This window comes from Xiphias gladius, chromosome 12 (genome assembly GCF_016859285.1).
Source record: "Xiphias gladius isolate SHS-SW01 ecotype Sanya breed wild chromosome 12, ASM1685928v1, whole genome shotgun sequence".
NCBI classification, from domain to species: domain Eukaryota; kingdom Metazoa; phylum Chordata; class Actinopteri; order Istiophoriformes; family Xiphiidae; genus Xiphias; species Xiphias gladius.
This window is the reverse complement of record NC_053411.1, coordinates 4,307,512-4,320,779: the sequence shown is the minus strand read 5'-3', so window position 1 is coordinate 4,320,779 and position 13,268 is coordinate 4,307,512. Positions and strand designations below refer to the sequence as shown.

The 13,268-nt window shown below is 39.4% G+C and overlaps 1 protein-coding gene across 1 annotated transcript in view; it reads left to right on the top strand.

The window, feature by feature from the left end:
- nrxn2b (neurexin 2b) overlaps positions 1–13,268 on the top strand; it is a 556,614-nt gene that overhangs the window by 112,407 nt on the left and 430,939 nt on the right. The window contains exon 4 of the mRNA XM_040140983.1: positions 12,432–12,449. Coding sequence (XP_039996917.1) covers positions 12,432–12,449 — 18 coding nt within the window. The remainder of the gene's footprint in view (positions 1–12,431; positions 12,450–13,268) is intronic.

Sequence of the window (13,268 nt, the reverse complement as noted above, 5' to 3'; positions counted from 1 at the left end):
TAAGGGAACCACTTCTATTACCGAGCTCTTGCTGAGATAAATATGTGTAATACATTATTGGTATCCCAACCTCTGGAAGCATCTTTATGGTACAACATTAAGTCCTCACTGAGTGAATATCAAATAACAGCGCTACCATTTGTAAGTCAGCTATTACACAAAGTCTCAGTTACAATCACTTTGACCCAGCCAATTAATTGGTAGATTAATCAAGTAGTACTAATATTAAGTGAATAATTTAATCAAGCAGCAGGGCTTGGCAACAGTAACCACAGACCATTAACTCGGGTGGAGTATTACAGCATTAGTCCAATAACATCTAACAGAACTAGCACACTAAAGGAACAGAGAGGAGGCCTTGATAGCGGGACACTCCAGCATTTACGAAGTACACTTCTTAACCCCTCACAAAGCAGCAAAGCATACTGAAATGTCGCTGCTTTTTGGTCCCAGGAGAGCCTTCAAAGTGTCTATATTTTACCCTTATGCACAGACAAGATACACTGTGCCAGATTTTCCCTTTTAGTTATTTCCTCTTCATACCCTTCCCTTCTCCTTTATCTTTTTGTCTCGCTGTCACCTGTCCCTGACTTTCAAGTTCATTCGCAGTTGCTCCATTTATGGCCTTTGTGCAATTGTCTGGATGTTTCAAGAAGTCTCTGGCAGGCATCATTAAAAATTACTTATGGCTTTCATTGCCCCAATCAGGTGCCTTTCTTAACTAGTTTCAAATGAGCAGGAGGACCCTGGGCCATATCCAGCTGAGCATCTGATTAAATCTGTTTATCATACATAACAAACTGAAAGCATTGAAACCAACATGTGCAAATTTCAAGGCATGTCAGTTATCTTGCAGTATGTAATAAGACGCCATCACAGTGAACAGGGATAGACTGTAAAAATGTTTGACGGTAATGTTTGATGTATATATGAAAGGCACTGCACTTTGCCTCCAGTAATTATAGGGTAATTATGTCTGCTTACAGTTGTTTCGCCTGCACACAAAAAATATCCCCTACGCAAAAGCTATTTTCCTTTTTATCATAATATCATAATACAAATCTCCTCTTGGACGGAAACAATATCTTACAAGATGAGATTGACATTTTAATACCAAAGTGTTGATGATAGGAATCAGAAAATATCTCTCTTTGTGTGACCGTTTTATGATTTATCGTCGCATGTAATCTCCATTTTCTAAGAAAGAAAAGCATTTCAAGTCATATCTAGTGTTCAGCATCCATATTTTGCTCTTGACTGACACACACAGTTTCAATTGCAGGCTGAAATTACACATTGTTCTTGTGGGACCGCTCTAATGGCAAATCAGGGAGCACTTTGGTCTTTTGCGAGGAAAAAAAACAAAGCATTAAATGAAATTGGCGATTAAATGTAGATGTTTTTCAGGGACAGTTTTGAGAATGGAAACATACTGTAAAGAGGAGTTCATCACAGAGGAAGAGCCAGAAAGCAGACCTAAGTCATGCAGGCTGTAAATACTAACATTTCATCAACTTAAAACCCTGAAAAAGCAGGCGATTTTTTTTTTTTTTTTTTTTTTAACTGCGAGCCAAAAAAATAATGTTCACAGTGGAAGCAGGTAGAATAAAATCTGAACTTTGATGCATTTGGTAAAGGTTTTAGTTTGTACACATGTAGCATGTAGCCTTAACATGTGTTTGCCATGTTTATATGTAGATGTATGTTTGTATGTAAGCATGTGTATGTTAGCATGTGTACTATCAAGGAGCACTTGACATCAGAGGAGAAGTATAGGCTGAGGGTAGCAGAAGGGGATTTGGTGAATTACTAGGCTGCAGCCTCAGCATTGAGTCCAGAGGATTACAGCAAGGACTGGGGTATAGGAAAGAGGTGTGCAGATGCACAAGTAGAAGGGGATCAGTGTGTGTGCGTTTGTGTGTGTGTGAGCCATCGGTCAAACACTGGCTTCAAGCATCACCCAGCTTCTAACAGGTACCATGTCATGTCAGAGGCAAGCACCCTCAAGGTCTCTGGAATGCACAGAAAGCATGATGTGTGGTGTGCCAGTTGAAATAATGGCACTATAACAGAGCGCAACACACATTTGTGTGGACATGTGCAGATTCAGTCTGATTCGATGGAACACATCTCTCTACATGAACTCCATAGTGAATTTTGATAAGAGCTATTTTCCCCTTACTTAATACTTATTAATCCTATCCTTTTTATGCCTGTGCCCCAACGACAGTCGTCGAAGCATTTTGTTTTTGGCTCATCCATCCATCCGTGTGTTTGTCCATCCATTTGTCCCATTCTCGTGAACGCAAAATCTCAGAAATACCTTAAGAAATTTCTTCCAATTTGTCGCAAACGTTCACTTGGACTCAAGGATAAGCTGATTAGAATTTGGTGTTCAAAGGTCAAAGTCACTGTGACCTCACAAAACACATTTTTGGCCACAACTCAAAAATTAATAAGCTAATTATGACAAAATACACTTAATAACTTTTATCAACATCCTTCAAAGTCTTTACTACTTATATGAATTTGGACAGACATGGATGTAAACTGCAATTTGACTAGATGGCGGAGGATTACAACCATGAGGCGGTAATTTTAATTAAAGCTCAGCACCACCTGAAAATACCATTCTTTGCTTCATCCACACTTGGTAACACTATTATTTTTTTTCCTTCTTAAACTCATTTTATTATTTTTACCCCTTTTACCCACTGCAGAGTCTTCCTATCCCACACTGATGACCCTGATGACAGTTGCGACCGTCATTCTTATTTTCTCCTGTGAGAGCCACTCACCCGGTGGCCAGTGAGGGATCCGAAGGACCAATGGTTCCTTAGAAAAACACTCTAGCTATCAATCCAGCCCAGTAGCTCAACAATGTCAGCGTTACCTGGCAACAGAGGTTTTTCCTGCCTCCTGTGAATGTAGCAGGATAAAAAAATTAATTAATTAATATGAATTATTGAATGATTTTAGATTAACATGTGGAATTAAACCATTTGGATGATAGGCTGTGATGCCCAAGGGCAGTGCAACAGTGGAAGCTGTCCTCCGAAGAAAGACAGCAGACTCAGTCGTTAGAGCAAAGGCCCCAAAACGTCATATGTTTCTGTCCAAATTACAAAGCCCTCCAACAGCTTTAATAATTATGACGGGAGCAAAGGAGGAAGTGAGGTGATGTTGAATTGGTGACAGTTTGTATATGGTTTCTGGATCGATCAACAAAATGTCAGACTTTTAAATGGGAGACCACTGTTGGTTTCCTGTTCCAACTGTCAATGTCAATGTTAGTTTCTTTTAACCATGACCACAATCATTCTCTAACCTTGACCACGTGGTCATTATTGTAATCATGACTGCGAAAGTCCCCTTACCTTAAAGTTCCCCTCCGGGCACATTTTAGAATATGTAAATACTCTGCTATGAGTTATATTTTGTTTAACATGGTTTTTCCACATAAAAGTTAAAAAAAAAAAAAAAAAAACTCAGAAAAGGGGCTGGAAGCACATCTAAACTTACTTCCACATTGAGAAATTTTGGATCTATTAATATTCAAATATGCAAATATCAGTCTTCGCACGCACCACTGCTAGGTGGTAGGTTGACCAATGAAAGAGCAGTGCTCATCAAGATAGCTAGTGTTAGAGGAAACCCCAGAGAGATTGAGCCATACTTGTTTCAGCCACAGTCAGACCCAGACTCAGATGAGGAGTCTGTTGTGCACCAAAATTGGTGACTAGCAGACATATCAGAATGGTAAAGTGTTGTTAGCATCTCTTACTTGTTTATGCTGTTAGTTGGCTTGTTAGCTCGTAACTGGCAGTGATTGACACAGCGTTAGTGGTTGTGCTGATGCAAACTCTTGCTCCCTGTACTGACAAGTCCGCTCTGCACTGTAAGTTTCAGGTTTCATTTGCCCCACGCGAGATGACAGGATTGGTTCGTACTGATCCCAGAAAGGACACAGGAATTTAGTGCTTGCCCCTTGTTATTTCAGTTTGCATCCCAGTTCAAGTGGGCACATTACAATAACATCATGGGCTTGATGGTGCATATGGTGCAAGTAGTCCCACTTGCCCATTTTTATGCGTGGTGTGTCCAGAGGTGCTTTCAAGTCTTGGGACTGAATCTGCAGCTTCATGAGTGAGCTCATTTTTTAGTGGCGTAATCTTGCCAACAGAACAAAGGGACCTGACCATGACCAGTGGTTTTTCCCTGTCTCTTTTCTACAGCTGCATCCCTGGTAGGCTGGTTTGACACTGGTTGTGGTATTTGGGGAGGGGCCCTTGGTCCAAAGTACCCTTTCTGGTGACCCACGTTCCCTGGTTGCTGGGGCCAGTTAACTCAGCAGCAGATTTGATGGTCAACACAAGGTCTGAAACCACAGAAATTAGGACTTGTTATTGGTTGTTATTATTGTCATTATTGTAATTTGTTTTATTCAGTCTGTCAATATGTTTGGTTTAGATAGTTTGAATTCCACTTTATTACCAAAGCAGTCAAAATGTGCTAAATTTGTGAGTTGTGCATATTGAGTAAGTTGAATGGTCTCCTACTGACCTAACCTTTAAAAAGACAGACCCTCCATGTGGTGAATTCGAGTTTTTTTCTAATGGCTTTTTTCAATGAAGGCAACCTTTCCCTGAGATGACCCCCATATAAAGGACATGAATCATTTTACAGTAATTACACTTCTATGGTAGTGCCTTACCTTTACTTGGCTTTAATTCTGAAAATTGTTGTGCTCCTGTCAGAAAAGTGTAGACTGCAGTGTGGGCTGCAGACTCTCACTGCACACATCGGTATCTCTTCACTTAAAAAATAACTTGACAAAAGGAGAGAGGACGCTAAAAGCAGTAGCAAGAGACTGTTGAAGAGAAACTGCAAAGCAGAGATAAAGAGGCAGAATGGGAAATAATGTGTAGGAATTTATCTTCATTTATCTTTGCACTCAGTCGAGGAAGGTGTTATTCCCTGTTCATATGCACTGCCTTGAAAGTCAGTGTAGCATAAGTTTTGAATTATTTTCTCACTTCATTGTTTTGCATGGTGTTTGGGTAACATTTTACTACACACCAGTTTGTACCTATACAGTATAACACTGCTGAAGAGCTTTATTAAAACCCATTGCTTCAGCAGGAATTTTCACCTTTGTGAGAATCATGTGTTATTTTGAAGTAGCACTGCCATGTGTATTTCCATACTGAAAGGCATAGAACTAATGTTCATGTTCTAAAATGAAAATCATGTGCTAAAAGGAGGCTTCACTCCATGTTATGGTAAATGACACCTGTTGGACCTCTCAACAGACACTTTGATACAAATAAAATAAAAATGTTGAACAGTTTAAGCTGTGTTACCTGTGTTACCTTAAATGTTTGCCTCCAAACATTGAAAGAAATATAGATTCTGCCATGTCCTGCACTCATTCACTAATTCTCACACACAAGCGTACAAAAAGTTTTGAAAGTTAGGTTTAAGCAGAGAATGCTATTTAACGGCCTGGCAGAGGATGATTACTCCTCACTGACATCTTCAGGAAAAATTTAACAGGTGCAATGAATGTCACATCCTGATCTCTTTGCCCTGTTACCAATAAAAACTCCCTCTTCAAATGCTGTAGTTTAGGCACATGATGTTCTTAGCACTTGGCTGGATGAACATTGTACCTCATATGGAACTTCACAAGGCCTAAGTGACTGTAGCTTATTAGTAATCCCTATGATGTTTTATCTAGTAACAACTGGGGGTGTCATATAGTTCAGCCAGATATCTGACAGCAGATAATGGACAACGTAGAGTGAAAAATGCAGGGAACAGCAAATCACCTCTGCTCTTTGGTTTTGTAATGAATAATTTCATTATTTCAAATCAATGGACACTTACACAAATTGTCTGTTGTACTGTTGACGTGACCCAGGCTATAGTAAAACACATAAACACATTAATAATACACTCCAAAAGCCATTATCTTTCTGTTCTTCCCAACTTGCCACAATGAGAAATCAGGGATCCGGCAGGGCATTTTAGCACTGTAAAACGTATATTATATGCTGTTGTTAGAAAATCAGTTTGAATCTTTGTTCTCACTTTGTTTTGTTGTTTGCTAATGGAGTTAATTAGATCAACAATATCCCCTTTACTGCCAGTGCAGGACAGAGCAGCTCTATACTTGGGTTAATTCCATATATGTATTCAATCAACCAATCATGTAGCGGAAATGCAGTGCATAAAATCATGCAGATACAGGTCAAGATCTTTAGTTCACATCACACGTCAGAATGGGGACAAATGTGATCTCAGAGACTTTGACGGTGGCTTGAATATTTGTGCCAAATGGGCTGGTTTGAGTATTTCTGAAACTGCAGTCTCTAGAGTTTAATCAGAATGGTGAAAAAAACAAAAAAAATCCAGTGAGCGGCAGTTCTGCAGTTGGAAACGTCTTGTTGATGAGAGAGCTGAGAGAATGGCCAGACTGGTTGGAGCTGACAGACAGCCTATGGTAACTCAGATAACCACTCTTAACATCTGTAATGAGCAGAAAAGAATCTCAGAATGAACAACACGTCCAACCTTGAGGCAGATGGGCTACAACAGCAAACGACCACGTTGGGTTCCACTACTGTCAGAATAGAACAGTTGAAGACTGGAAAAACATAGCCTGGTCGAAATTTGACATCAACAGCATGAATCCATGGACCACAGTAGCCTTGTGTCAAAAATCCAGGCTGGTGGTGGAATGGTATTGGGAATGTTTTGTTGGTACACTTTGGACACCTTAATACCAATCAGTCATCATTTGAATGACAGAGCCTATCACAGTATTTTTGCTTTCCATGTGCATGCCCTTTAGGGCCAAAGTTTACCATCTTGTAATGGCTACTTCCAGCAAGATAATGCACTATGTCACAAAACAAAGCTGTTTTCATGAACTTGAAAATTAGTTCCGTTTCCTTCGGTGGCCTCCCCAGTCACCAGATCTGAGTCTAAAGGAACACCTTTGGGATTTCGCAGAACAGGAGATTGGCAGGATGAATGTGCAGCTGACAAATCTGCAGAAATGATGTGATACAAACAGGTAAACATGGACCGGAATCTCAAAGGAAAGTTTCCAACATCTTTTGTAATCCATGCATGAAGAACTGTGGCTATTCTGAGAGCAAAAGTAGGCCCTAACCAGTATTAATATGGTGTTCCTAACGAAGTGTTCGGTGAGTGCATGATTACCATTCTTCACTAGAACAGCATTTTATTATTTTTTTCCCATAAAAGTCTTTGCAGGTTACCTGGGAGCCATGTAAATAATACCATGCACAGGTGGTCATTTTCTGTGGTGAATCTCCACCTTGGGCTCTCAGGGTATTTTATTCTTTTTACAACTCAACAGAGCAAAGTTGTGTGAGTAGCCTACGTCTTCTATCCATTTAGCACATTATGTGAAATCCACCAGTAATAAGATCTTGATCAAGGCAGAATGCCAGCAGTTGTCCATTGTTTGCACTGGAAAATAAACCCAAAGTCATTCGAGCAGTTGGGTTGTCACCTCTGTGTGAGAATATAGATATTCCCCAAACTCTCTTGGGAATTCAGTAAATACACAATCATCTTTTCTATTTCCATACTTTGCCTAGACTCTTGTAGAAATATTTTCTGATAGACACCACTGAGACAGTATTGTCAAACTTCTATAGTTATAGTCACATTGCAGACCTCAACAGGAGAAGTTTCAGCTGTTGTTTGTTGTCAGTAGACAGTCACTGGGTGGTGAAATGAAATGTTAACAGTTAACAGTTCAAGTAAGAGTCATGATGAGTGAGAGCTTTTGACTAAATTCATTTATTCCTAATATGTTGTTCTTGATGTTGCGTCACACCCACCCTCTGTCTTTAAATCTCATACGCGCTTTTTAGAACTAACAGCTCCAAAAGAATAAATTATTTTCTTTATTTTTGGGTGCGAGCTGTTTGTAACGCAAAGAGAGGGTACAAAATAGAAATGGCAATGGTTTCTCATTCATTCACCTATTTCGTAGAGCTTCAGTATTGGTTTACACTCAGAAAGATACTCATTCAGTTTTTTATCTTCCATTTTTTCAAATCAGTTTTTAAAAATAAAACCAGCCGTATCAACAGTAAGATTGACTCTCAGTTGTCCTGATGAGTGAATCTGTATCTTCATGAGTGACTGTAATGTGTTTGTTTATCAGAAGACCTTTCTCATTGTGAGAGGTGCAGCTAGTGCCATTAATGATGGTTGGATTCATTTTAGCTGCACTAGTTCAGAGCCCTGGTATAGACCTTTTCCACACCAGACATTTTAAGTTGTCAAAGCAGGAGCAGCACAGGTGGAAAGAACCATGTTTTGTTAACCATGCTAGCATGCACAATACCAGGGCCCTGGAACTAGCTCACTTAAATAGAATGTAGCACTTTTTAAATTAATTTTTAATTTATCAATTACACTCATGCTTTTCCTGCTATGGTATGCCAAAACGTCTGCTGTGATAAAGGTCTGTTGGCTATGCTTACTCAGGACATGGCTTACTGGGACAGTTAAATGGAACAGAACCACTGTTAACCCTGTTTGTTACATCCGTGCCTTTCCTGATATGAAAAATAAGAAAGGACTTTTCTGATTTCTTTCTAGCCTTTGATGAGATTATCTAACTTAACCGCAATGTTTCTTGTCTAGAATCTGCAGAGCAAACACTGAATTAAAACAGTACTTGTCATGTCAGCATACTGACTAGCAAGTTAACGAAGGCTGCTAGCACCAGTTTAAACTAACTAAAGGTAAACTAATAAGTAACTAACTAATAAGCTAATAATAATGAAAAGATTTTTAGCTAATTAAAACAGACACAAAACACATTTGGGTGGAACCTGCGGACTTTATAACAATGTGAAAAAATAACTACTGAGCCAACGTTAGCTGCTGGCAAAAATTGAAACTTGAAAGGTATCTAAAAGTAAGTTAACTGTTGTAGGTAGGCTAAGCTACAGAAAAGAAAGGTGAACTGTGTGTTTTTAATACTTACACCTCTGGATAACTAAAAGAAGACGAAAACATGTAGGTAACTAACAATAAGCTGACTAGGTAAGTTACATAACAGCAAACTGGTTTTTAATATTAGTTTTGCCCTCTAATATAATATATTTTGCCCCCTAATATAAATAAAATAATAATATAAATAAAAAATGGTTGTCTGAATGCTTTTTTGAACATGTCCATATAGCCGATATGTCCATACATTTATTTTTTCCTGGTAACCTGAAATGTGGACTAACACAGTTTTACCCTTTACATTGCCTTGTATTGTTCTTTGCCTTTTGCGTGTGTGTGTGTGTTGGTGTCGGTGTCTCACTCATTCATGTGTGTCGTGTCCTCTCCACACTCCTCTCTCTGTCCGCATTTATGGGCAAGAAGGGTTGACAGCTAAGCGTTGCTGAGAGAGGTGTGGAGAGTGTAGTAAGAGATGGAAAGTAAATCGACAGCAGACAGGGGTCACTGCTTCTTGGCTCTGAGATAGAATTGCCAAAAAAAAAAAAAAAAAGGGTGGGGAGGACATGGGGCTCAGGGGTCATTTTCCAGCTTACTTTCCCAGTGATGGCACTTTGGTCCCAAAATGTTACTGGCATTGTTTGGTGTAATGAAGGGTATCACACAGTGCAAAAAGTGTGTGGAAAATGTGGCTGGGCTTACAAAGGCCAATACAGTTTCAGAACTTGCCGGTACTGTAACTGCAGCCTTGGCCTCAATGTGTTTCCCTCATGAAATACTGAGCACCAAACTGTTGCTGGCATCCAGCTGGGGTTATTTACTATACTACAGGGGTCACTAGAGACTTTATAGTTCTGCCCCTGGGTCCTATCAGCTCTCCAGGATGATATATCATCAATAAAACATGGTCCCCCCAGCTCTGTGTCCCACATTGTAAAGATGGCGGGGCTGCCATAACTTTATATTTGTACACAGCTGCCATGACATATTACATGGGAGCAGGTATGCCACTCTGTTTACGTCTTTATTTCTCTTCTGGTTTCCTTGCTGTGGCCTGAGAGAAGTGGAAAGGCATGATAGATGAGTTATGTTTGACCAACTATCTCTTCACATGCTGTGTTCCACTATCTTTGCCTCCTTGTCTCTCACACACACTCCCTCACTTCCTATTTGTCCCTGTCACTGGCTACCCCCATGTCTCAGAGCATGTTTTGTCAATATCAGAGCAAGCAGGGCAGCTGATGCCATTCGGGAGTTGGAAATATCCTTTTCAAAATCCAGGATATTGAAGTACAAGGCCTGGGAGACTGAAGCCTATTGATTGTGTTCATTCCTCTGGCACCTTTTCTACTATTACATTTGTCCACCACTGTGGACATTTAAGCTCTGTCTCAGCTCTTGTGCCTGGACTGGAGATCAAGACCAAGGCCGGCACTGCAAGGCCAAGCGCTCATGCTCCATCTGCTCTGGCTGGGATTCCTGCTCTGCTCCATGTGTTGGGACTGAAGAGGCTTCTTTTCACCTTGGACATGGAGTGGCAGCCATCTCGCCAATATGGATAGCAGTCTATCCAGGGCCAGTTTGTTCAGGCTGGCAGTAATATAAGGGAACTATAATCAGCAGCTCATTGGGTTATGGTTGTAAATCACCCTACCCTGACAGTGTTCATTGGAGTGTGCTCATGAACTTAATCTTTGCATGTCTTTAAGTAAAATTGTCAAACACACAGAGCCATTAAAAATATAAAAAACCTTTACATTTAGTTAAAGGTTCTCTTTTTTTCTTATGCAATCAAACAAATCTTGTAAGTTTTCCATTCAGTGCATTGAATATAGCTCTATACATGATGTAATAGTGTCAATAAAATGCACTGCATTGGAGTTGTTCATTAACCCAAGGTCATGCAAGATAGTGTCATATCTCTTAAATACCTTATCTCTAAAAGGTCATAAACCAAAAGGAGAAAATACTTGGCATCTGTTATCTTCAACCACCCTCTTATCACGCATCACAAACAATATCAGCTGCCACTTCAGGACAGAGAAAACACTAAAAAATACAGTAGTGCTGGTTACATTTTTTCACATATGTCCTGGAAAATTGTGCAACTACTGTAATGTTCAACAGGTCACCAACAAGAAGGCGCATAGGCCCAAGACAACTGTTTTTGCATCTCCGAAATTTGCAGATGGTGCAGAAATTGTACCGTGTGCATGCTTCCCTGGGAAAAGGTTTTGCTTTTCACTAGTTAATTGGATGTGCCCCCCAACCCAAATTGATCTTAACACTTTATACTTGCTTTAATACCTGCCAACTGATGTAGCAGCTCCAATCTTTAATTAAGAATTTGACTGGCCAGCATGGATCAATATTTCAGATGAAAATTAATATAAATGTATAAATAATAAATATGTTTTAGCAAACACGCATATTTATTTATTTATTTATGTATTTATTTATTCATTCATTCATCCATCCGTTCATTTCTTTATTTATTTGAAACATCTATTGGACATTGAAAGGAATCTAAAAGGAGTTTGAGCCAGGCTTTGCTCCCCTTTTATAAGGTGCGGGTTGATGTATTCCGTGGTCCTTTAAATATTTTTTATAACACCTGCCAACCTCCACCGCTACCACCCCCAGCTATCTTTCCTCCTCTTGCTCTAATGCTCTGTCACTCGCTTTGTGACTGTGACACTAACTACTAAGTCTACCTGAAGCATCCTAGGTTGATGTGCCATGTCATTCTCTCAGGAGTTGACAAGTAGCAGTATGAAGCCCTACTCTCTGATGCTGCACCCAATAACTATTTAACAGAAGTTACTGTTTACATATTAATGCTACCGAATTGTTGAATTCTGGGTTTTTATAGTTGGTCTTCCTTAATTTGTTTTTTTTGTTTTTTTTTACCATTATTCCTCTTGGCTAGGTTTATTTTATTTAGTTACAAAAAAAAAAAAAAGATAGAAAATAATTATATAATCTGGTGTTTTAAGAGTCCCAAATACATGGTAAAAGCAGTTAGGGAAAATAGTTTGTAAAGAACCCCAAAACACAGTCTTTTGTAATGAGTTTGAGTCCTAGGAGGAGTTATTTGCAGTATAGAGAGAAATGGAAAGTTAATGTCAAGAAGTTAGCTGTTCTGAGACGCCCTCTTTTGACCTTTTAAGACTTGTTTTATAAGGAAAATATGAATGCTGCCTTCTGAACTTCCCTGGTAGTTGTTTTTCTCCACTATTTCAAGCAGCAACTCAGTGTTGAGGCTAATGTTTGGAATAGCATTTGTTTAGACATCTAATGGTATTTTCAGTCTGACTTTTCTTTTTCTCTCTCTATTATTCCGTCTTGACTATCTCTTCGTGAGCAGGTGTATTCAAGTGAGCTCTTTCATCTGATCCATCTTATCTTTCTCTCTTTTTGCCCTACAGGTGACTCATCTCTAGCCGGTAAGTCGACCTCGTTCTATACTTTCTGCCACCTCTGCACGTCCTTTTAAACACACTCACCCTGTTACCAAACTGGTACCATCCCATCTTTATTATACAGTGCAGTTAGGTGTGTGTGAACATTTACATGCACACAAACAAAAAAACCTCCAATTATCTCTTTTTACTTCAGTCGGTCTGCTAAATGAACAATGAAACTTTCTTTTGAAAAACTAATAACTGTTCAATAGAAATCATTTCTGAACTCATTATTTCTCTCACTGCCTTTTCCGCCGTTCTTTTTCTATTCTTTATGCATCGTAGCTATTTGATATTGCCTACTATATTACCTTTCATTTGTTTGTACTGTATATTGAAGAGGGGATTTCGAACTGTTTACTGTGAAAAGACAAAACCCTTAGACCCTACTTTGCAAGTCTCATAAACTGCATTGCTTTCCAATGTAAATGCAAATTTTAAAGGTTTCCGCGAATGAACTAACCAGTTTGAGAGCACAGGGAGAATACTGTTTGAATGACATTGTATTGTACTACGTTGTTATCGTGCACTGCCTGCTTTATCAGGATCCAGGGTTCAATTAGTTGTTCCTCTGTCATTTTCAAGTTCATGAAGTCTGTGAACGTGACTCATGTAGTGGCTCAGATGCAGTGACTCAGACTTGGAAGTATGGATTTCGGTAAAAGACTTGTAGTGCCATGTGTATCTGCCTCAAGTGGATTTTAATCTTACACCTATCAAACTTTCAATTGGTGTGGCTTTGGTTGAGTGCTTCTTATTTCTGAATGGGACTTGTGGTAGCAATTCAGATGTACAGTGCAT